Source organism: Prunus persica, chromosome G7 (genome assembly GCF_000346465.2).
Source record: "Prunus persica cultivar Lovell chromosome G7, Prunus_persica_NCBIv2, whole genome shotgun sequence".
Classification (NCBI taxonomy): Eukaryota; Viridiplantae; Streptophyta; class Magnoliopsida; order Rosales; family Rosaceae; genus Prunus; species Prunus persica.
The window spans coordinates 11,119,182-11,144,233 of NC_034015.1; the positions used below are offsets into that span (position 1 = coordinate 11,119,182).

A 25,052-nucleotide genomic window follows, 5' to 3' on the forward strand; every position below is an offset into this window, starting at 1 on the left:
AAGTTATAAGAGAAAGCAGGTAATGATGTACTTTCATTTTTTTTATGATGCAGGAATCAGTTTTGAAGAAGTGCTGAGTTTAATGATTATGCGGCAATCATTTTTTGATTATGCGGGAGTCAGTACCAACAACACTTTTAACAAAAAGTTTATCAAACGCCAAATTACTTTATCTCACAGGTGATTTCTTTCGCAACAAATCTGATAATGATCATTGTCACAGCACAGTAATACCAAATTAGCCCTAAGTGAAAACAATCCAAAACTAGATCGAACCCACACAGCTTAAAACTTCCAAAAATCTTAAATATAGAGACCCTTAAATATTTCTTGCAACTTTATGGTCAAAAGGGGTTGATACTAGAGATAGTTGATATCATCCAAACGCTCATGCGTTGCCCGATATATATTAACGGACCCCACCGATTCTAATCCACTTGTTCTCCACTTACCCCTTCGGAGTTGGCCACAATTCAACAGATTATTGGTAACGCTACCTGTAAACTCTACCAGCACCCAATCAAAAGCGCACACGAAGTCTAGTCTTCCTGCACCCAACCATACCCGATCTCCTCCTTCACTCTCTCTCCCAACCTCTCTCTCTCTCATTATTCATTTCTGGAAGATCTGCAACTCACAAATCTGTCTATAGAGAACTCTGCGCTTTGCTGCCTCCCGAAAAAACCATGAGCGACCCAATTGAGCCCTCAACGTCGTCGTCTTCCACCAAAGACCCGGCCCTTCTGATTCACCCGAGGCGCGAGCCATTCGAGCACGGGCTTTTGCCCATCCCCAAGCTCATCTTCACCGACCCGACGCAAACCCTAATTCCCCTAAAGCAGAAGCTGATCGAGCAGTCTTCGAGTCACCGGGTCAACTCGGCTGCGATCTCTGAGGTGCTTCAGATCTCCATTGATCATGCCAGGCTCGTCCTCGATACCCTTGCCTCTGTTCTTCAGTCGGAGTCCGACCCGCTCCTCAAATCCAAGCCGGACGTGGTTGATGAGGTCGGCGCCGATGTGAATGATCTGGTTCTATTCCTCTACATTCAGTCGTACAAGAAGTTGCTGCCGAGGACGCACAAGGACTCGGCTGCCGTCGCAGATGTTTGGCCTTCGACCTCGGCTTTCGATGGGTATTTGTCCGCTTTATCGCCATTGCAGGTGATAAGTCGTTCCTGAATTAATATTTTTTCTTTTTGTTTTTTGGTGGTCCATTGTGCAAGCAATGCTGGTGTTATTTTAGATTACAGTAGTGAATTTGGGAAGGTATGATAAGTTTGGGGCAAATTGAAATGGGTTTGCAGCGATTCATTGCTTACTTTGGCCGTTGGTTTTGGAATTTGTATAAAATTTGATTAGTTACATACAAGAGGTTGGTGATTTTATTGAAGGCGTTGGTTTCTTTGAAGTGGGGTTGTAGCCTTGTGAATTGGGTTTATTCAGATAAATTGGTTGACTTTGTATGTGTTTATTTGTTGGTGTGAAAATATTGTTTGGATGGAATACAATGTGGATTAGAATGAGGGTTTTTATGATCGATTGTGTGCATAGGGTCAGTGTTTTAAATAGCGGATCAAGCTTCATAGCGTGGCAGAAATTTTTTCCGACATAGCAGACTATCATTGCGAAAGTATCAAATGGCTGTTGCTATATGACCGTCACTTTAAGAAAACAAACTCTGAACCTCAAATTTACCAAAAAATTGACACAAATCCATAAAATTGAACGCCATACTTTGCTGTTTCGAGTCAATAGATGTTGCTTCTTCCCTGTGTTGTGACTTGGGGTACTACTTGAACAGGATTTGCAGCAAACACATGTGTTTATTCATCTTTTATTTTTTATTATTATTTGAATTTTCTGTTTTGTGGTTGTATTTTTGGACAATTTCATAAATTGAATCTTTGGTAATTTCATAAGTTCTTATGTATATTCCGTAATTTATTCGAATCAGTTCGTTTATATTCAATTATTCAATTGAAGTTTTTTATTTGTAATTTAGAGGAGAATGTTGATAATGTGACATTTTATTGCTTAACTATTGTGATGGAATGATATTTAGACTTTTTGGGTGGCCTTTTTTTTATTGTCTATATTATTATTTTAGCTATAATATTTCTAGTCCCAAATAGCTTATGTGACAACGCATCAATGCTTACGCTATAGCTTACATAATTTGCAACGCGATACGCGATCACGATTTTTTTTTTAAAAAACCCTAAGGAACTCACATCGGTTGCAACAATTTGTTGCCTTCTTTTCTATATCTATTGGATTGAGAAGAACTTAAAAGTAAAATTGCAAGCACCGAATGTCGCGCTGTAGTGAGCGGACCTCCTAGTTTTATCATGTAGGATGTGCATATTTGGATTCCTTCGGCATGGCAGTGGTACATTGTCGCTGCCTTTGTTTCATTAGTTTTATGTACTCGTAATGTTTCACGATGCAACTTATGTGGTTGATTCTAAACTGTTAGAACAAGGTTTTGTTGAGTTAGTTTCATTCAGATGAATTCCTGTAGTATATAGTACAACATTTTTAATATCCAGATACTATATAATTCATTACTGTCTTTGTACTGAAATTGTTCTTTTCTCAATATTTAGTTTCTTGTTACTGTCATTTGAGACAATTTCTTTGTGTTGAATTAAACTTATATCAACCTTGGAATGCGAACACATGGCAGCTTGTGCGTAGCAATAGCCGTCGGTTTGTGCCATCACAGGCTGATGAAGAGGCCCATCAGTTGTCATATCTGCAAAAGCATTTGGCCAACATTGTCTCTCTTTTAGCAGAACCTGTGGAGGGGGAAGGCGAAGAATCTCTGGTTTGTGGAATTAATACTTAGTTTCTTTCTTTGAATTAAATTTTCACCTTTGTTATTCTGGCTATCACAAAGTGAATCATACACATTAGAAGTAATGGTAACATTTCTCTTTCCTTTTACCTGATAGTCCTTTTGTCCAATGTGATAGAAAAGGATTCTTCCCACTGTGAGCAACACCCCATCCTTTAATTCATGTTTTGCTGTGTCATGACTCAAGAGTTCAACACCAATTATAGCCTCATATGCATTTGTGTTTGTGGAAAGTAATTTCTCCATGCTAAGTCTTGAGGCATGAGCCTTACATTCCCCTTTCATGCTATGTACTGAACATTGGTTATCATTCATCTCACCTAAGGCAAAGTAGGACATATTTAAGGTTAATGAAAATGGAAATGTAATTTAGTTCATCCAATACATGGTTAAGATATTGTTGCCGCTTACAGTCACAAAAAAGAAAAGAAAAAGGACATACATTTCCTTTTCTTTTGTTCTTTTATGTGGCCATTGCACCTGGTAGAGTATGTACTGGCGGAACAGTTAATCTAGATGACAATAAGTTGGGCCATAACCACCTATGTTCCTAGTTGGGACTACCTACTGTGGTGATTGCATAACATGATATCCAATGTTTCAGGATTTTCATCAGACCTACCTTTGATTTGCACCAACCAAGTATCGTAGGTAGTTTTTTGTCAATTGAGAAAAGAAAAACCCTTCCAGGAATTTGTCTTGTATGCGACTCTCAATCATTTCAGTATAATTTCATATACGAGTTCTTATGTTATTAGCATTATGGAATATTATAATTGTCCTTTCTTGTTAGTATCTGCCAAGCCTACTTGTAATTATCTGATTTAGCCCTATGGTTTTAGGTTTTGACCATGGAGAAATTTGAGCACCTTGGCTTTCTGTTTTACTTTGGTGATAAAGGATCTGAAGGATATCACTTGGGCCAATATGCTCCTTTTTTTGCAAATTCGGATCCTGATATGCCTGCTGTTCCTGTTCCTGCTGCACAAGTTCATGATTGGGTTCTGCAGAATATAGTTTCTTCGTTGGAAAATATTTCTGAAAGAATTTCTCCAAAAGAAAATGGCCCACCCAGTTCCTCAGATCAAGATGTTCCCATGGCTGATGCCTGCACGAGTACAAACAAGGGCTCAATGAGTGTTAGAGGTCCAAGTTTTATTGAAGGGATCTCCAAGTCATCACTTATAAAGCAAGCATCTGATCTTAAAGGCTCTTCTGTAAAGGTTTGTTTATAAGGCATATTATACCTTTTCTTTTAATTAATACATAAAATGTAATGTCCATTTGTTTTCCGATGTCTACATTTAGGTGATATTTTGTATTTAAACACTTATCAAGAACTGCAGAACCAGAAGGAATAAAATGGAGAAAATAACTATTTTTTTTCCTAACAAGGAAACTCAACTCATTTTTAGGAGAAAATTCTATTTGTTATGTCAAACGATTATCAAGGTATGAGTTGTATGTAATGATTGCATGTTGCATGTCACCATGGGGATTCATTCTTGGTCACTCATGGTTTTGGGCTGTGCTAATGCCCATGCTATGCTTCTGTGTGTGATGGATATAGAAGCTTGAAAGGTTTTGCCAATGTTATGCTTGCAAATTTTTGTTTCCAAATTGACTAACTTATTTGGAATTATTTTTTAGACGCATTTGCTTCACCTTTCTTCAAGTCTGTTGTGTATAGGGAGGTAGATTCTCATTCAAGTTGATCCTAATCTTAATTATAAGGCACAGTGAAATGATTTTGAGCCTCATTGTAGCATATTGGAGGGAAGCTAATGCACTTTTTTAATGACAGCATTCTTGTTATGATTTTCTCAATATGTTCTCCTTCATGATGTGTGCAAAAATTGTGAACTGAGATTGTAGTAGGTTCATCGGCTGGCAATTTTTTATTTATGAAATTTATCGGTTTGCTATTAATTTGTTTACAATTGCAGGTTTTAAATTGCCACGATTCAGTTATCTACATATTAGCACCTCTGAGATATGCCACAGTTTATGGATGCTCTGATGCTACTATTGTTCTTGGAGCTGTTGGAAAGGTAACACCAAAGGGATTTGTGTTTGTGCTTTGAATTATTGACTGTTGCAATGGTTCTATTGCTGGAAAATCATCTAAGTTTTCTTTTTAAGCCCTTACCTATCTCTCTAATGACTTATTACTGTAATGTGAAGTGATCAACCTGGTAATTACTGTTTAGTATGCAATGGTTGTGGGTCCTTTTGACACCTGCTGACTTGAATATTATATCTTAGACGATCTAATGTTTCTTACAGGCTGTAAGAATTGAACACTGTGAGCGAGTTCATGTGATTACAGCAGCAAAACGAATCTGCATTGCTAACTGCCGTGAATGCATGTTTTTTCTTGGGGTAAACCAGAGACCACTTATTGTTGGTGATAACCACAAGTTACAGGTGAGTTTTCATGCCTTAAAGGTGATGCACAATTGTGTTACTAGCTGGTTCTAAGGCTTTTTACAGTATAATTTACATTTGATTGAGTTTCCCCAGGTACTGTTATGCTTTATCTTCTGCAACTGATCTTAATGCGGATTTTTTGATTGTTTGTAAAACTACCATTGCAATGTAATTTCTTTTCTATGATCCCATATATCCTACTGTATGCAACATATTATCGAGATTGATATCATCAGCAGTGCATCATAAGACTTATTGCCATTCTACATTCGATAGCATGCCACCAAATCTAATAGTTCTTCTTGACATCTGTGTAACACTGGAGCATCGAAGGATTTCCTGGAATTTTTTATTATAAAATTTCTCAATATTAAATGAAATGTCACAGCCCTACGTGCGAAGTTACAGTGAACATACTACACACACACCCTCTTAGCCTGGTCTTTGTAACTGATCTTTGCTGACAGTCTTGTACACATTTAGTTGTTATGGTTTAATTCTGAAAAATGGTCTTGTTTGCATCGGTTTCTTTTGCTATGTTAAACCTTTGACTTCAAATCGAATACAATGACTCTAAGAGTAACAAAATTTATAATCTTTACGGTTACCTATCATTAAATTTGTGATCATATGACGTATTATATTACATTGTGATGATAGTTTTCTGTGTTTTATTCTTCAAGTTCTAATAAAGAAGATTTTTGTTTTTACCTCCTGCTTGTTATCAGGTGGCACCCTACAATACATTTTACGGTCAGTTGGAGGAGCACATGAATGAAGTTGGGATTGATGCTACTATCAACAGATGGAATGAACCCCTGGCACTTGGAGTGGTTGATCCGCATGATTCGTTATCTCATCCAGCAGGTGTCTCTGATGCTCAAGCTGAGTCTGGTTCACACTTAGACCCTGAGCAGTTCACAAATTTTTTGGTATATTTTATAATTTGTGCTTTAGGCTGTTTATTTGTAGATTTGAATAGTGTATTAAAAGTTGTCCTTAGTTCTTGGAAATAATAGTTTTTCATAATTAAACTGAACAAAACCTTGGAAAGGCTCTACCGGCAATCTCTTTAGGCAAAGTCATGTTCTTTTGGGCAATCACACTTGTATTTTCTAATTATTCTTTTCGGGTGGTTGGGAGGAGGGTTGAGATGGTCTTGTAGTTGCTATAGAGTGATTCAATTTCTTTCTGAATTATCTACTCACTTCCTATATGCTTCCTTGATGTACAGATTCCAAACTGGTATGGAGGTGAATCAGAGGGCTCCACAAAAGACAACCCATTTCCATTACCAGATATTTATGTGGCATCCCAGCAGAGAAATGTATGTTTACTACAGCTGAGTATACTGACATTAATTTTTATTTCATTTTAACCAAGAATTTCCTGATATTTGTGAGGTGATGTTTTTATCTTTTCATTGTTTTATGTTTTTCTCCAGCAGAACAATTTAGGGGAGGTAAAGCAATTATTGAGGGAAGCACCTCTCGAAGAAAACAGAAAACGGGAATTATCCACTGCTCTCCACGTATATTTTAAAGACTGGTTGTATGGTAATGATCATTTTTATATAGTTTCTTCAAGCTGACAAACACGTGCTCTATATAGTATTTTTTTGGAACATCATCTGCACTCTATTTTGCACAGCAAAGTGAATTAACATATCTTACACTTTGATCTCTCTCAAGAACTGCTTTGTCGTCAGCATTTTCAAGCGCCATTTGCACCTAATAATCAGGCAAAACAAGAAGCCTTATGGAATTTAGTGCTCTTAATAATATATACTTTTCTTCTATCCCTTTTTTATGTGGCTTTACTTAAACTATCACTTGATCCTTCTAGACTTAGAAGTGTGTTTATATGCATCCCATCTAACATAATTTCATGAGCTTTTTTTCTTGTTATGAAGATGAGTACCATGTGGTTTGACAAGCTTATTTAATGTGTGACAGCTTCTGGAAACATCCGTCAGCTTTATTGCCTACAAGGAGAATGATTTTTGCGTCATAATGCTGTGGAACAACCAAGAGTGGTATAGAAGGAAGCTTTCTGGTTTTATCATTCAATCCCACCATGGCCACCTTGCTGTTTCTGATGGTGCCACAGGGCGAATCAACCCTTTGTACTTTGGAATGGTACCCTGCATAATTATGCATTGATACGGTGCACAGGATGGAATCGGAATAACATTCGCTAATCTCCCATTGTAATATTTTTTTTTTGGAAAGAATAATCTTACTGTAATATTTTGTTAACCTAGGTTCACAGCCTTGTGAATTTTCCTTTTTTATTTTTCATGTGGGTCTAGAATGTTGGATCTCTACTCTAACCATGAGTTTTGTTCCTTTTTTGCGAGGTTTCGTTTTTAGATTATGTTGCTAGAGTGACTTAGTTCTTTATATCATTTTTTATATATATGAAAATGGAACGTGATCCTGCGGTGTTGTAGACAGTCCTCATGATCTTATTGGTGTGGAACTTGAATAAGGTAGCAAAACTTGTTGAATAAGCATAACGATTTCTTTTGATCTGAGCCTTGTATAGATTGGTCCTTGAATCTGTAGTTATGAGATTTCACTGGATAGAAATAAAGTTACTTTCATTTAGATTTCATTTTTGACTAGATAAATGAAAATGAGAGTTCGAATTAATCAAATTTTCCGGCGAGTTTCCACCAAATTTACACTGAAAAATGTACAGCCTTTTATACATCGATACAAGCTATGGCCCCTTAGATGTTGTGTTGCAGATGCCTGAAAAATCTCCACTTACTCAAATCACTTGATGGGGTTGGAGAGAACTGCAAAACTTTATGATAAATGTAAGCATCTTGTGGCGGCTAGGTGGTCTGGAAAATTTGGAGTATCTTCTCGGCTTGATCGGGGAAGAAAGTGATGAATAAGTATGCACCTGGCATTTGATCAAGTAGAAGAAACAAGTAAATATCATCTCAAGGACCAACACAACAACACAAGTGTTCATAAGGGTGTACAGAACAAAAAGACTTACAGATTAGTACTGTTCCAAGTACAGCTGAAATCTTCCCTTGAACGGTGACTAAACCAGCTTTGCCGGCATTTTGCAACTCCGTGGAACCAACAGAATCAAATGCTCCTGGTATAGGAAAGAGAAGCCATAGCATCGGTTAACTTCACATAGAAGATAATCCAGAGAGAGCAGAAGCATTGGGATCAAAATCCTGATTACCTGGTTTTACGGATTGAAGTCCTGACGTCATACATGCTATGTTTTCGAACCCGGCTTGCTCCAACTTATTGGCAGCAGCAGTAGACCTTGACATTAGAAAGAAACAGAATAATCCTGTCAAAATAGTTTCGAATGGGCAAAACCTTTGCCTCAGTGCCTCAGTGATGAGAACTTCTATGCAACGGGAATGCCACTGTGGCAATATCCCAAGCCAATCAAGCACTGTCACACGCTTAACTTTCTCTGTATACAGCCACAACGCATGATTGACTTGGAATACAGCCACAGTGGCATCCCCAGAGCAGGTACGATTCTCTTAGTGACAGATGCATTTACAAATATATTAATCCAAAAACTTAGCAGTTATTATACATAAAAAACTAACCTCAATCCTTCCTGGCACACCAGTAACAGTTTACTTTGAGGTGAAAACTGGGATTTAACAGATTGTACAAATTCAGGGTTGGGTTTAGTGAAAGGCAACCCATAGAACAGACCAGAAAAGTTGTTGTGGAGAGTCCTCTTTATGATTGTGCCTGCCCATTACATCTGAATCATTAGCAAGAACAAAATCCCATGTTCTTTTGTGGGGTTCCAAACAAAAACCATTATATGTTTTTTTTTTTTTGGTCTGAAAACCATTATATGTTCAGTTGAAGAAAATAGAAAGAGACAAAAATCCCTCAATTACCGGGGTCATTGTCTTCGTTTGCAATGAAAAGAGGGACATGATGGCATGATTTGATGTGAGCTCGTTCAAATTGAGATTTGTCCCGAACATCAACAACTGTGTATCCATCAACTGCAATAAGTTCTTTTGCTTCTTCTGCAGTCACAAAATTCACTTCTGCTCTAATGGCCAAAGTTCGACGACGGTATGATATCCCTAAGATGGTTCCTCCACCATGAGTTTGAGTCTCAAATTTCAACCAAGATGTGCGGAAATTGCTGCAAAAGAAGCAAAAATAATAATAATAATAAAGATTTAAACATTATCTGGCTCAGCAGTTGAATGCTTCTATGTATCTCCTAATGCTTGAAAAGAACAGAGAGATGAGTTTGTCTGTTTTCAGTTTTCTACACTTTCTCAGCAACCAAACAAGAAAACCCACCACCGAGAATTTGAGAAGTGTTCAGATAGTTGAGCTAGTCTTACTAAAAAGGAAGTTGAAGATGTGAAGAATTGTTGTACATAAAACAAGACAAGCAATGCTTTACCTTGTGGAAGAGAGAGTTGAACAACAAGAGCCAATCCCTGCCAAGGCTGCCATCGTTGTGGTTCCCTGGAAGCTAGAAGAAGCCTTGTGTCTCTTCTCTCTCTGTCTCTCTCCGCTCACTGTCCACCCAATGAAAAAACATCCCAGAATGGCCCAAGAAATTTGGGAAGGGCAATGGGTTGGTGCCACGTGGCAACTGGTTTCGGATATTAGATATGTTGCACCGAATCTTTTTGCAGGTTCTTTTTATCAGAGAAATTTATACAACTCTCTTTGAATTCAGTTTTAAGAGTCTTGGACTGGCAATTCACCAAATCAGACAAATTTTTTCAAATTAGGATTTAGTTTTTTACAAACGGAATTGTTTCATTAGTTTCCCTTAAATCTTAAAGTGAACCAAACTACACTTATTGGTTTCTCTTTAATCGAACTGAAACGAACCGATTTTTCTTTTTTCAACATTTAAAAAAGAAGTACCACTAATACTTAGTTGTTAAGCCTTAGTCTATTCTAAGAAATATCACAATCTATTATCACAATAGAGAGTTGAGAGCAAGAAGCTAACGAATTTATATTTGAATATTTCCCAAGAATTAGTTGAAAATATTTTTGTAAAACTGTTCTTATCATGTGACAAATATTAAGTACATAATAAATAGTCCTATTTTCTTGAATTTATGTGTTTTTATTACTAACGATAATTTAAATTATAAAAAAAGTTGTCTTAGCAACTGACCTAACCCACCACAACATATCATTTTTTCTTTCTTGAATTTGACAGGCAGTATCAGTATGTAAGGAGCGTTTGGGTTAAGGATCAACTCTTGAATAGAAAAATGTTTCAACTCATGGTAATATTGGATATTCTTTTTAGTATTAATTTTCTTTTTTATAAATTCCTTACATTACTTTTATCTTTCCCATTTTATATGAAACAAAGAAGTGTATTTTCTGTCGATAAGTCAAGAAGATTGACTAATGACAATGGAAAAGACCAATAGAAACAAAGTCACCTCGTCATTTGACAATATCTTCACTTTAAGATGGAGGAGGATGATGATAAATAAAACTCACATTTGATTTATAAAATTAGAGAGAGAGAGAGAGAGAGGATGGGATTTTTATCATCAATTTGTTGCTGCCTAGAGAGAGAGAAAGAGAGAGAGAGGATGGGATTTTTATCATCAATTTGTTGCTGCCTTCATGGTGCTCTTGTATTCAACCAAGGATCAGCAGCTGCCACAGCCCCAGAGAGGCAGCCTCTGACTTTGAGTCCTAATTTTGTTCAAACTGAAGCTCCAGTGCCGATTCTGGTTCCACACTTTCCTGTCAACTCCAAGCTCTATCATATGTAGAGAGATTATGTACTCTTCTTGTTCTTGAGAAGAGGGCAACATATATATATATATATATATATATATATATATATGTAGTTTGGGTGTGTTTTTTGAGTCTTTTTTTTTATCTGTTTATTTTCAGTTTTTTGGGACAACAAAGTTTGCACTCTAATGTAAACTTGTCATATCTTATTAACGTAAACTTTTGTGTTTAAGGTTATGTACAAGGCAATAAGATCGATGGGAATTGGTGGGTGAATTGAAGAAACTTCACCTCTAATTTTCTGGTTTAAAAGTTAAAGTATTTCCTCTCAGGATGGTGTTGCTTTCTAAAATTCATAGATGATGGTGGTGCAAGAGGGGGAAAATGGCAAAGCTAAAACCCTTCAACACGATTAGCAAAAGTAAAAGCACACCGTCAATGATCATTTGGTCTGATTAATCTTCATTTCATTGGAAGTAAATACACACCGTCGATGATCATTTGGTCTGATTAATCTTCATTTCGTTGGAAGAGGTCGTGAGTTAATTGTGAAATCCGTTGTCATTAGTTCACAGCGACACTTACCAACTGTCAACAATTGGAATTGAAACCAGTCTAATTATTATTGAATTTTCGTACAAAATAATATATGTTTGCTCAACTTACTAATGGCATATTTGAACGCAAATATGAAAAAAAAGCAGATTTATTCAATACATCCATTCAAGGTCAAAAACTTAAATTTGGACAACAGAGAAAGAGAACTAAGAGTATGATTACATCTCCAGAAATACATCCAATTCATGAAACAGTCTTCTCTTTTCGTTAGCTTTGCCAATATCTTCCTCCAAGAGCAGCACTGGTAAGTTTTTACGAATCGGCAGTGGATCTTTTCTTGGTGGTGTAAGGATAGTACTCCTTGCCGTTATCGATTCTTGTTGTCTGGCCTCCAGCATCAATGAGTGAAGAAGTGACCGCTAAGGCTGCCCCCGCAGAAATCGCAGTTGAAATGCTCTTTCCTGTCCATTGGACAGCAAATAATTTAACATAATTGAGAACATTAGAGGCTTACGAGAACAACTACCTGCTAGCACAGTAAATATCCATATATCAATTTAGAACCTAGAGTCCAAAGTCCGGATTCATTTACCCCCAAATAAGTCAACTCTACATGCTCAGTAATCAAAATGAAGATAAGATCAAACCAATAACGATAAGAACGCTCATTGAATGGAAAGAATATTTGGGCAAGCAGACAGACACATTAAATTAGGAGGATTAGAAAATAAACTACAAATTTCATTAATGAATGGAGATCTATAGGTCATTTATGCATTCTGTATGAGCTGAAAGAAAGTGAGAAGTGCTAGTAGTGTGATTCCCAGACACAAGGATGTTTTGCTTCTTACAAACCAATCCATCTCGATTATTGCAAGTATACTCTGCTAAGTAAGAACTCAGTGTATGCTCTTCAAATCCAAAATAGACTCAGCTCCTTAAATTTATATAATAGCAACACAAGTTTTGGACCTTTAGATGAAAATACATTGAATGGCTCATATTAGCTCTTAGCATATGAGAGTATCATTGGAAAACATCTTGAAAACTAATTTTGTTAACCCAACTAATCTTAGCCATTCAATGTGCTTTCATCTAAACGCCCAGTGCTTGTTTGAGAAACAAGGCTAAAAATTGTCGACAATACAGAGATAATTTGAGCCATTAAATGTGCTTTGGAAAATTAAAGGAGCTGTTGATCCTAACCCTAGATTTTACCCATAAATGGATATCTTCTTTTAAGGTTTAAGCAATATTAGGATAGGAAGAAATAAAACTATACATGTACTAATTCCAGAGCAACTAATGAGGTTCACGTGAAAGTGAATTACTGAGACAGTTTCTCTTCGTTGGACTGGGGATCTTAAATAAACTTTTCTGCAAAGGAAAAGTTCTCACCACTAACATTCTCAAAGTTCCATTAAATTCTGCGTCCATGTATTAAAAATATAGTCAAACCTTAGCCAAGTCACTGTTGATAATAACACGATTTCCACAAAATATATCACCAAAGGCTAAATGAGATAGGTTGCTGCCAGCAATTTATTCTTCCAAAAAATTCAAACCTCCCATTTAACGCAAAAGCCAACAGAAAAAAAAGAAAGATAGTTTCTGCTCTCTGCTGAGATTTGTATGACATGAAACAACAAACTACCTATTCCATATCATTTATACGGTCACAGCAAAGTTCTCACTCTCTCACTCTCTCACTCAACATTAGTCCAAAACACATAATACATCCATCATCATTACAGAAAATATTTTCTACCTAAATGCAATTTGACCCTCACATATCTAAGAACTTTTTCTCGTGTATCCATACAAATCATACAGTAGTTATCATACATAACAATCATCTAGCTTAAAGGGTGACGTCATCTGAGCCAGCTCCACATGATTTTCACCAGCAACATGCCTTTCTTTTTGTTGGAAATATTAGATACATATAATAGATAGTTAGTAGCAGGATCCAATAAATTTTGGATAAGTTATACACACTCCTTTCTAACCAGCATATGTGTCAAATTTATTGGTCTCTATTTCTATAGCATAAGCCACCTCAATCTTATCAGTCAAAACTAACCATTTATGAAGATTATACATGAAGCTTATGACATACTTCAACAAAAAGAACATTGAACATATCTTTCTCCTAAAAACTTAATCCCTATTTTTGGAAAAGTAAAATCCAATTTGGTTCGAAGAAATACCAATAAATAAAAAGAAAAAGAAAGACTGACCTGGAATATTTGAATAAGATTATGTCTGAATTGGCATTTAGTTGTGACCAAGTACAGTAAGTACCACAGATTACCACTCGTGGCAGCAGGAATTAAAAGTTTAAGGAAGAAAATAGGCATCAAAAGAAATCCACACCTTTGTAACCAAGAATAGTCGACCCAGCAACAAAACCACCAACAGCTCCATTGATGAAGTCTCTCTTCATCCTGTAATTCTGCACGATCTGCTCAACACCAATGTACACTCCCCCAATTGCAGCAAATGTGATCCCGTAGTTTCCCATCATCTTAAGGGTCCTTATCAGCCCTGGAAGAGCGACACTTCTCTCAACACGAGGCACATCATACCAAGTAGCAACTATGGTCCCAAAAATAGTTCCAGTAACAAATCCATTTGTTGCACCCTTAATTGTCTTCATGGTAGGACTATCCTCATCCTCCAAATACCTGCGCTCCGCGGGGTCCAAGGAGTCCATGACTGTCTAGTACTAACTGGGCACTGACAAAAACTGCAAGAAAGTAATACATATATCAGCACTTAGGCCTCACTGAACCTTTCCCAAAGGGAATCTTTCAACTTCTACCATGCAAGGCAAAGAAGGAAACTGTGTTTTCCTTTGCTCTCTCTGTTTTTAACATATAAGTTTTACTGGGTTCAAATTCTATAGAAGCATTCATTTCCCTTGATGGGCAGTAAGCGACATACATTTAGCATTTCTACTAACCCATATTTCATTTCTTTAAAAAAAAAAATTCTTCCACACTAACAAACTAAGCATTTGGGAAAGAAAAAAATAAATCCTAACATGAAAATTTGGGCCAAAAAAACAAAAATTACAGAAGAATAAGTAAAATTATTTTGTTTCATAATAAGGCATTGTTTGGTAATCAATTCCAGAAAAAAAAAAATAAAAAAAAGAAGAATTCATCCACATAGATGCAATCAAAGACAAATTCCACAAAACCCAAATATTATGTGACTATTAACACAAAATCGATGCTAATTTGAGTAAATGCTAACGCCCGAAATGAAGATCCAACCATCAACAAAACAAATTTAAAAATTGATAAATCTAAACCCTAAATATGTATATGCATATGATCCAGGAGCATATGAATCCATGAAAGAACCAAAACGAAAGCAGAAGCTCAGGCGAAAAATGAAAATTACCTTTTCAGGAGAAAAATGAGAAGCCGGCGAGTTTCTACTCAGTGCTCTCACTACGAAGACACACAAGAAACAAAGACTATCAGCAAAAATGATCGAAAATGGCATCTGCTCCTTGTTGCACCAGATTACCATTACTGTCTGCAATGACTATTTTGCCCCTCCCTCAAAATTGGGCCTCGTATACGACGACTGTCCGTAAACCGTGTTCTTTTTCATTTGGGCCCCGACCCGTTTACCCGTAAACCTCCTGCACCACTTTCATTTCAGACTTTACAGTCTTTCACTCATTTCTCAAATCACACAAAGCTGATATTCTGAGAAGAAGGGAAACTGCTTTCCCTAGAAAACGTTTTCCCGGAAAATGCCAGAAGACATTGGCAAACTCCCAATCGACATCACATTTTCTCGTCTCGGAGGTACATAGAACCACCGGAATTCAATTTTTCCTTTCAGATTTTTTTATATTTATGTTTTTTTTTGGGGATTGATAATTTTGTTGCGTTGGGATTGAATTGAAGAATGGCTGGTTGATCGCAAGAGAATACCTGGAGACTGGAGAAAGCGATTGGCAGCAGCGAGAGCTCGGATTTCCAAGGAATTCGCTTCCCTTCCTAAGGATATCAATCCCTATTTCCGTAGCTTAGAGGTTGATGGTTGGTTTTTTTCAAACTTAATCCATTTTCGAATTGTGAATTTGTGATTCTATTGGGAATTGGGTGCTTGAGAATTCGTAATTTCGTCTCAATGGGTTAACTAAAATGCTATTTCTAGGAATTGGTTACTTGGACGCCAAACAGATATATGATATTCTTGCGAAGTCAGCTCCAGAAAGCCGGAATATATTCGGCCGGCTATCCGGTGCCGCTGTAAGACCTTCAGCTCTCTCTTTCTCCTTTGCACAAAGCTCTCTCTTTCTCCTTTGCACAAACGTACTTGAATTGTAATATGAATATATATGTGTGTATAAATTTTGTGTTTTGTTTGGATAGGGTGCTTGGGAATCAATTGTACGTTCTTTTGAGAAAGATTATGTATATCTTGGCGAGGCTGCTCAAATAATGGTTCAGAATGTGAACTATGAGATGTAAGTGGTTTTGCCATTGCCTGCTTGGTTACTGCATGATAAGAAGAATAGTTAAAAACTTAAGGGTATTTATATGTGATTTGTATTGATTATTCTTTTTCTCCTGTTATGAAGTCCATATCAGAAAAAGCAGGTGCAAAAGATTCAGCAACAATTAGCAGAACTAGAGCACAAGGAAGCTGATATTAAGAGAAGTGCAGCTCTATCAGCAGCGAAGTATGTAGAGGCTTGTCAAGAACTTGGACTGCAGGTTATATCTTGGACCCCCCTACTTGTTGTTTTCTCATTTGGCTTGATAGGTTTTCCTTCTTAAATTTGGTATCTGCCTGTCTGGTTCTTTTCTTTAGGGAAAAAATGTGAGGTTGGAACTTTTAGAGACTGCGAAATCACTTCCAAGTACATTTAGCAAGATTTTGGAAGTTTTAAATGGTGAATCTGTGTCAAGGGCTCTGGAGTATTATTCAAACTTTGTTAGAGATGCTCACACAGACAAGGATGTAAGGCGATAATTTTTTATTTGTTTCATGATATGAAGAATAACTTCTTTATTGTTTGTAGATGTTGATGGAAATTTGAGATCAGTGTGACTAATATCATAAATCAACTCTGTTATTTGTGAATGTGATCACAGAGGCCTTTGGTCGTGTTGACAAACTTGAAAGATTTACGTGAACATCCCCCATCATTGAATGTCCCTATAGGCTCAGAGGTTGTTGATTCTGGGAATGTTCAATCAAGCAATGATGAGACAAACAATGTGAAAGTGGATGTAGACATTAATGCAGATAGCTTAGACTGGGATTTTTCTGTGGATAGTTCTCAGATTGATTGGGATATTGGTACTTTGGAAGAAACAGAGGATACTGGTAATGGTTTGGGTCCTTATGAAATGGTTAATGCGAGTGAGATCTTGCAGAGTGCTCCAAATGAAGCGGTAAAATCTGATCAGATCCCAGAGATCTCCGTGTCAGAGATATCTTGGGATATTAGTGTTGAGACTCCTCAGGTTGATGTGATTGATGATGTCAACTTTCCTAATGTAGTCGTAGACAATCAAACATCTGGTCTTGATACTTCAACTGAAACAACTGAAATCAAGGAAGGCAGGAGCCAACTTTTGGAGACAGAGTACAGGAACAAGATTCTTGATGATCTGAATGAGGTATATGGCAATTTTTCATATGGCTGCATTGGATCTATTTGTTCCATTTGTTCTTCTGGTATAATATTGTCGGTTTTTGACTGAAAGATCCTACTAGTTTGTGTTTTATATCTGTGGTCAGATCACGAAGCTTCCTTTACATGAATTCATGTTCTCTATTAATATTCTGCTATCAGGTGAAAGCTTTTTTAAATCAGCGATTGGTTGAGTTGAAGAATGAAGAAACTTTGACCTTGCAACATCAAGTCCAGGCAGTTGCTCCCTTTGTGCTGCAGCAATATGCTCATGATGCCATCGAGGCAATGCTATCTGATGTTTCTTTGGCCATTTCACTGCTGACAAATAGGAAGACAAGGGACTTGATTATGATTCTCAACTCCAAAAGGTAATACAAAATATTTTTTCTTGATTTGTGTCTTTTTTAAATTCGTTTCGGTGTGTATATTTTGAATTTCAAACAAGAAAATCATAGAATGTTCCCAAAAGCAGAATCAGTGACAGTATTTAGTTAAATTGAACAAAATTCCCTGCCAAATTTGTGCGGCACACAGACAATTTGCATATATTAGCATCTTGGATGTAACTTTTTGTCAGTACAAGAAATAATGAGGCCATAAATCTGGAGACTGTACTTGCTTGATCTTGTTTCTCTTTCTATCTTTGCATGGTTACTCCTAATTGTTTGTTACATTACATCAGAAAGATCCTTTATACCATCAAATAAGTTTTTTAATAAAAAATTTTAAACGTTTAAATTGGCTTCTTGTTGCAGCTTTCTAGAATTGGCTAATCCTATTTCGGATAATTTTATTTTAATTGTGGTTTTAATGAATAGGTATAGGTTGAATTCCTCTTCCGTTCTAGCTGCAATATTTAGCATGTTACTTAAGCGGCCTTGCCATTATCCATGTACTATAATTCTTTACTACTTACTCTGGTTTTTTGGTTTTGTTTTTGTTCTGTGAACTGAAGTAGTATACTTATGTCAACCTTAATTTCAGGTTTCTAGACAGATTAGTGAGTTCATTGGAAGAAAAGAAGCATCATGAAGTTAAGTTGAAAGATGGTTTGAAGGGCATAGCTGCCAAACGCATGGAGCTGCAAAATTCATTATCTTCTTCCTGGCCTAAGCAGGTGATCTATTTATTGATAGCTTTATACCCTTACATATATTGGGAGTGGGAGGGTTGAAGTCTCCCAGTTTTAGTGGTAAATTCTTTTGGTTCTTCAGGTATAAAATTAGGAAATTTATGTTTGCTTTTATAGTTATGATCATACGTCTGTTTCTTCCTTTCCCCTTCCCCTGAACTCTGACTGCTGAAAGATAGCTACGCTAGAATAAGTCATTTTGTGTTGTTTTTGACTTCTGGGCCTCTGGTCCTATCTTGCTTCTGTTTGTGTAAAAATACTATTATTCAGAGAAAAGCAATCATCCACTTTCTCTTTGTTAATGTCAGTTTGAATTTTTGGCAGAAAATACTAACTCCTGGTTCTATTACAGGAAGCGGCTCTTGCAAAAACTCGGGAGCTGAAGAAGCTGTGTGAAAGCACCCTTTCATCCATGTTCGATGGAAGACCTGTTAATATAATTGGAGAGATCAATACCCTTTTGACTAGTGGCCTTGGTGCATAGGAAGATGATTGCTTCCTTTCATCCATGTTTCATGGAAGATCTGTTAATATAGTTGGAAAGATCAATACCCCCTTAGACTTTAGTGGGCTAAGGAAGATATAGTTGGAGAGATCATCCATGTTTAACATAATCGGACACGTCAATACCATTTGAATAGTGGCCTTGATGCACACGAAGATGTTAACTTCCAATGATAGTAAAACATTCCATACTTTGCGTTTGTGTTTTATTTTTTGAAGAAGTGGTTCTCTTTTTGCTTCAAGATCTTACAAAAATTGAAGGAAAAAAAGAAAAGAAAAAAGTCTTTGAAATCCCAGTGAATCCATGAAAGAAGTTTCCCAAACTCTATCAAACTCAACATATAATTTGCAGAAATCAGTCGCTTCAACTTTCTGTATTCTACAAAAATGACAGAGCAATAGTACGTATATATTTGGACCCTTTAATTTCACTTATGGCGAAGATTGCCAAATATGCCAAAGCATGAAAAGAAGGCCTGTACAAAAGAATATACAGCATTTGTCATGGGAGAGAACACAATCTTGTAGCAAACATCCAACGCAGCAGATTCAGTTTGTGTGTAGAGATCAAATGGACAAATAGCTCATTGAAGGTGAGCCCATGAACTGGCTGTTGGTTGAACGGAAAGATCTCTCGAAAAGGTCAACTTGAACACCATAACCATCTACTCCTTTACCTTTCCCCATGCAATTCAGTTTCTGGATTAGTCTTGATAGAGATCCCACAACCTCAGACATCGGCGGTCGGAATTCCTTCACAGGCTGTTCAAGTTTCAGTGACACAAACAAAAAAAATCAAAATTTTTCAACAGGTAAGAAACACCCATCAAAGTAATTACATGTTATCAGATAGAAGCTAACGTTTGTTCAGTGCATAAGCAACTTCAACAGAAAAATGCCTTCTAAAAACACAGCTTTCAACTAATAGCTTCAAGTAATAACAGTACTAGAATCGGTTGTTGTTTTTGGACTTCCCTAAGACAACATTCTCTTAATGCATAAATTTAAGGTATGTGCTTGTACCTGTATACAGAGGGAGACAATGTCAGCAAATTGGGAGATAGCCTTGGAGGAAAATGTCCTTTTAATTCCGGGATCAATCATCTCAGCCAGACTCTCACTGTCATGAAGCCGGAATGAAGCCCATTTCACCAGTGATTGCTCCTCCCTTGGTCTTGAACTATGTATATCAAAATAGCAGCATACGTTCACAATCAAGAAACAAGACAATAATAATGTTGAGAAATGGGAAAAATGTGTATGAACCAAGCGTACTTATCGAAAGGTTTCCTTCCTGTTAGTAGCTCCAAAAGCAACACTCCATAGGCATAGATGTCACACTTTGTGCTATCAATGCCTGGCTGGCCATGCTCAGGTGCAATGTAGCCAGTGTCACCGATAGCATTTTCTGAAGCCTGTTTGCATCATAAAAATGAAGTTAAGCAGTTTAGCCTGTGTCAGTTTATTACCAACTGTTTTGTATCAGCATAGAAGTAGGACTTACTTATAAAAAGTATATACCTTTAGCTTAAGCCTATTGCTTGTAAGTGGCCTCAAAATCGCAAGCCCACAGTCACAGATTCGAGGAGCAAGTTCTTCATCAAGTAAGATATTGGCACTCTTCAAGTTGCTATGAGCAACTGGCGGTGTGAATGTGGAGTGCAAATAGCTGAAATCCAAATAAACCAAACAGATTAGTAACGAGGATAACTACATTATTTCCCTCACATAGAAGGGATCAATTGCTACCTAGGAACTAAGAACTCTTTAAAACTGTCTAACTTTCAAGATCATGATTCGTGAGGTATATTGCAATTAAAATCCACATTTCATTGAAAAAAAAGGTATAATAGTTACAGTTTGCGACTCAGTAAATTATTTATTCGAAACGCCGTTCCACTAGGTGTGGACTAAGAGATATGAACTTGTTGGAGAATACAATACTTACTCTAAAGCTTGTGCAACACCAAGAGCAATCTGGAGACGAAGGCCCCATGACAAAGGCTTGTATTCATCACTGTGCAGAGCATCATGAAGGGATAAATTTCTAACATACTCATACACAACAAGATGCTGTCCATGCTCTACACAATAGCCAACCAGTGGTACTATGTTTGGGTGAGTCAAACGCGAAGCAGTCCAAATGACATACAAGAATTGTTCTTCTTCATTGAAAGACAATCCTGCCATGTTGATGTTCTTCACAGCCAAAATCTGAAACAAAGGAATAACAGTCAAAGAATTCTCACAAGTTCCATAGGAATTCACTGTGGCTATAAGTAGAAATAATTAGTCTAAGGAAATTTCAGGTTTATACTTGGCCATTAGGAAACACGGCCTTGTAAACTGAACCAAGAGATCCTTCACCCAGAAAGTTTTCTTGACAGAAGCTGTTTGTAGCTAATTGAAGCTCTGCCACAGTGTACTGCTTTGCTCTCATTGGGAATCTGTACTTATCAGAGAAACTTTTTCTTCTAGGATTTTTCTGCATTCTGTAAGCAAGAGGTAGTCGCCTAGGAGGTAGAATGGGTGAACTGAAGGCCAATATTTGTGGGCTTTCTTCTGCAGTAGAAGAGCCATATATAACAAGGCAGGGAGCAGATCAAGAATTTAAAATAAAAACTGAAAAAGAAAAGGCATGGAGAAGCTATGCAGCAGAAGTGGATTAAGACAAGTTCATGTCAAAATTTATTGCCATTAGACATGTTGATATCAAGATGAGGTTTGTGCCATTAGTTACAAGGAATGTCTTTAAACCTGGATTTCAGGTTTAAACACCATGTCTGAAAGGGCATATACAGATGATACCATCACCTACGCATTCACTTTCAAAGCTAAAATGATATCTAATCAGTGAGATGATACAATATATTACAAGAAGAACTTCATTTCTGAGCTAAGCATAGGATTGAGCTTGCAGCGGTTGGCTCGTTTAAAGATGAGAGCTAAGGTAAATGTGCTTTGGACTAAAATAGCAGGGCAATAATCTTTACTTTAATTGATTGCAAGAGTACAGATTTCAGGCCTGTTGGTTAAATTATATAGATTACTACAATTATTTACTGACAGATTGTATACAGGATCAGTATGAAAGTGAGTGAGAGTTTACCTCTGGCAGTATTTCTGACTGACAGAGAATGCATTGAGCTATTACTGCTCCCCAAGGTTATAAGCCTCTGTGCACGCGATTGATTGATGCGAACTGCAATGTAAAGGGCCACACATGATGCCACTAGAGTTCCTCCACCAACCAAAAACGCTATTCCTCCAGGGCCAATCCTTTTCTTCTTGTGTCCACCTAATTTCTTAGAGGGGTTCTTCGCAATGGCACTTGACTGAGTTGCTGGGGGGGCAGGGATGTTCTGTTCAATGGCAGTTGCCTGGGTTTGCAGAGGGAAGTCCCAGGGTGGAGAGTTATCCCCTACATGAAAATTATTTCCCCCAAACCTGAAAGAAGATAAATGTATGATGTTTACTTATTTTTTTCCTTTGCAGGAGAAGGAGTTGTAATAACAACTGATCACTTACCATAAATTTGGTATGGACTGGAAATGATTTGGAATGATACCGCTGAAATAATTATCTTGAATGTTCCTGTCAACAGAAAATGTGCAAGCAAGCAATAAGAAAACAGATAATAAAAATTGCAAAACACAGCAAAAGGCAGGTAGGTGGAAACCTACATATCAGTTAGCGGAAGCTCAGCTAGATAAGCCACTGATCCAGTAAATTTGTTATTCTGCAAGTACCTGCAGATGCACCCAATGGACATGTGAATCAATGACACGTAATTGTAGAAATAGACTATCCCAAGCATGAAAGCACTGCAACATAGGGAAAAAAAAGTTTAAAACAAAACAAAAACTCACAATCCAGTGAGATTTGTCAAGGATCCAAATGAACTTGGAAGATCTCCAGTGAAGTTATTATATGACAAATCCCTGCAGAAAACAAAAACTCACCAGTAAGAAAGGCCGGTAAATACATTGTCCAAACTTGTAATTTGATATCTCAACCAGATCACAATTCATCCAATGACAACATGCTGCGATTTAGAGAACAAAAATAGAAATCAACAAACCCGTGATATACCAACAAAGAAGATTAAAAGTTGAGCATCTTTTATTCCACATCAACTTAAAGAATCAAAGTTAAAACCCCCATTTCAATTTCACTTGAAACCCAACATTAAAAGAGTTACATGAAAAGAAGCATACAGTTCTCTTAAATTCTGTAGGCTGGTAAATACATTGCCAATAGGTCCAGATAACAAATTGTGGCTTAGATTCCTGCAAGGAAGGAAAATTTCAGTTTATGACAGAACAATCATGAACCAAAAATCAGTCAGGGAATAAGCAACTCACAAATGTCGGAGGCTTTTCATGGTAGGTAAAGAATGGGGAATATTTTGGGTCATAAAGTTGCATGCCATATTTCTGCACATGTGAGAAAGCAGAATTATAACAATTAAAAAAAAAGAAAAAGTAAATGATCTAAAATATGAAATTTAACCAATCAGTTGTCTGAACTAAGCATCATACTTACATATGAGTAGCATTAGGAGGTAAGACATATGGAATTTCACCCACAATGTTATTCGAACTAACGTCCCTAGAAGATTCGAAACCAGATGAAAATGAATCAGCAAAAGTTGTGCTTGCACAGGCATATGTAAAGCTAAAAAACAGCAGAATGATCACTTACAATTGCTTCAGATTGAAGAAGTTATAGAGCTCGCCAGTAAGATACCCTGAGAGACTCAGACCATGAAGTTTACTGCATAAGGTGAGAAAAGAATTAAGTTTGGTACATTGTTAAGGTAGCCCAAGTCTGAAAAGGTGCATAGTTAATGGAGCTGTGTGCATTACAGGTATATTACAGATGACCCAGAACATGACACTCCACCCCATGATTCACCACAAGGATCCCCGCCGTCCGATCTCCATCCCTTCAGCTGTGGTGGGTGGTTAAGGGCTCTGTAAAGATCTTGAAGAGCAGTGACTGCAATGCACAGAGTGAAATAATAAACTTGGAACCAGTACAGCTAAGATTATTCTAAATGCATATTCTATTCCAGAAAAAAGAAAAAAAAAAAAGAAAAAAAAACATTCTGCCCTTCTCAGCAGAATGCACAACATGGTAGTCCAATTGATTTTTAATTTTAATTTTTGTTGGTAAACTGGGAGAAGTAAGAAAGTCCAATTGATTAATTATGAACTATTATTTCTTCAAACCACCACAAAAATTACTCTTTCTAATACTGTTCAAAGACGACAGGTCGTTTTGAGCAAAAGACCGTTTCGTAATTTTCCCGCCCAAAGCTGCGGCCTTACTGTTTGGTTGCTCGTAAAACCCTGGAAAATTAATCGGCACAAAATTCGAGCCTTCTAAATTCTGATTCTTTTGCTTCCAACACATAAAAATTAAAACTTTTTTGCCCCCTTTTTCTACTCTATTTCTTTTCTACTTTTCCTATACTTTCTCAGTGACCAAACAGAGGATAACGAACACTGTATCTCTAAACAACGATCTTCACCAACGACATCTATCAACTTTAACAGTGAAAAAGACTCCATATAGAACGACAAGAAAATCAAAAAGAAAAAAAAGAAGGATCATACCATCACGCGGTTCAGTAAATGCCCCAGCCTCTGAAACCAGAATGGCGGAGATGACAATTACCGCGAAACACACACATAGGCTCTGTTTAGCCATATCCTCGAGAATCAGACTGCGGCAATCAAACGGAAGAAATCTTTTCAGAAACAGTGTAACATAAACTAAAGTTAAATGCATTTTCTTTCATTTTCCTCCATTTTCTCGGAAACTAAACGGAACAGAGTGTTCAAGAAAGAGTGCAGAACTAACCGAAAATGCAATCAAGAACACAATTCTCAAAAAAAGCTAAAGACAAAAACGACGTCGAAGCTGTAGATTGAATATAGAAATGCTTAGGGTTTATAAATGAACCTTTGGAGGAAGCAACAGGCACAGAGAGAGAGAAAGAGAGAGAGAGAGATTGTGAAGCAGAGAGGGTTTGGAATGTGTGCTGTGGAGGTTGCAGAGAGCCAGAGAGACTGATAACAATGTCTTAACGAGTTTGACAATCGTTGAATAGCTGGACCCCACATCAGCACAAAACCGTTAG

At 37.0% G+C, this 25,052-nt stretch overlaps 5 protein-coding genes across 6 annotated transcripts; 2 read left to right on the top strand and 3 right to left on the bottom strand.

Moving 5' to 3' along the window:
- On the top strand, window positions 537-7,744 carry LOC18769047 (TBCC domain-containing protein 1). 2 transcript variants are annotated; one of them, XM_007203697.2, is made up of 9 exons: window positions 537-1,163; window positions 2,689-2,829; window positions 3,702-4,082; window positions 4,806-4,910; window positions 5,146-5,286; window positions 6,018-6,221; window positions 6,524-6,616; window positions 6,737-6,845; window positions 7,245-7,744. In XM_007203697.2, exons 1-9 carry the CDS (start codon window positions 687-689, stop codon window positions 7,286-7,288), a joined length of 1,695 nt encoding a protein of 564 aa, XP_007203759.1. In that variant the 5' UTR covers window positions 537-686; the 3' UTR covers window positions 7,289-7,744. The 2 variants fall into 2 exon arrangements, with proteins under 2 accessions (XP_007203759.1, XP_020423793.1); XM_020568204.1 differs by having other exon boundaries at window positions 567-1,163; window positions 6,734-6,845.
- On the bottom strand, window positions 7,906-9,856 carry LOC18770791 (rhodanese-like domain-containing protein 9, chloroplastic). Its single transcript, XM_007203470.2, has 6 exons — window positions 9,718-9,856; window positions 9,191-9,447; window positions 8,885-9,035; window positions 8,500-8,585; window positions 8,302-8,406; window positions 7,906-8,202 (listed from the first exon to the last, which is right to left on the bottom strand). The coding sequence occupies exons 1-6, from the start codon at window positions 9,768-9,770 to the stop codon at window positions 8,132-8,134; spliced, it is 723 nt and encodes a 240-aa protein (XP_007203532.2). The 5' UTR covers window positions 9,771-9,856; the 3' UTR covers window positions 7,906-8,131.
- Window positions 11,635-15,125, bottom strand: LOC18770565 (outer envelope pore protein 16-3, chloroplastic/mitochondrial). Its single transcript, XM_007202626.2, has 3 exons — window positions 15,006-15,125; window positions 13,971-14,343; window positions 11,635-12,055 (listed from the first exon to the last, which is right to left on the bottom strand). The coding sequence occupies exons 2-3, from the start codon at window positions 14,308-14,310 to the stop codon at window positions 11,907-11,909; spliced, it is 489 nt and encodes a 162-aa protein (XP_007202688.1). The 5' UTR covers window positions 14,311-14,343; window positions 15,006-15,125; the 3' UTR covers window positions 11,635-11,906.
- Window positions 15,179-19,113, top strand: LOC18769731 (CDK5RAP3-like protein). Its single transcript, XM_007204511.2, has 10 exons — window positions 15,179-15,421; window positions 15,524-15,658; window positions 15,777-15,871; window positions 15,995-16,089; window positions 16,204-16,339; window positions 16,437-16,586; window positions 16,721-17,251; window positions 17,428-17,636; window positions 18,253-18,385; window positions 18,753-19,113. The coding sequence occupies exons 1-10, from the start codon at window positions 15,367-15,369 to the stop codon at window positions 18,882-18,884; spliced, it is 1,671 nt and encodes a 556-aa protein (XP_007204573.1). The 5' UTR covers window positions 15,179-15,366; the 3' UTR covers window positions 18,885-19,113.
- Window positions 19,221-24,619, bottom strand: LOC18771585 (protein STRUBBELIG-RECEPTOR FAMILY 2). The gene is made up of 16 exons (XM_020568969.1): window positions 24,526-24,619; window positions 23,773-23,932; window positions 23,609-23,680; window positions 23,450-23,515; window positions 23,269-23,340; window positions 23,122-23,193; window positions 22,774-22,845; window positions 22,588-22,653; window positions 22,433-22,498; window positions 22,014-22,366; window positions 21,222-21,466; window positions 20,853-21,118; window positions 20,426-20,573; window positions 20,180-20,319; window positions 19,928-20,084; window positions 19,221-19,666 (listed from the first exon to the last, which is right to left on the bottom strand). Exons 1-16 carry the CDS (start codon window positions 24,617-24,619, stop codon window positions 19,472-19,474), a joined length of 2,244 nt encoding a protein of 747 aa, XP_020424558.1. The 3' UTR covers window positions 19,221-19,471.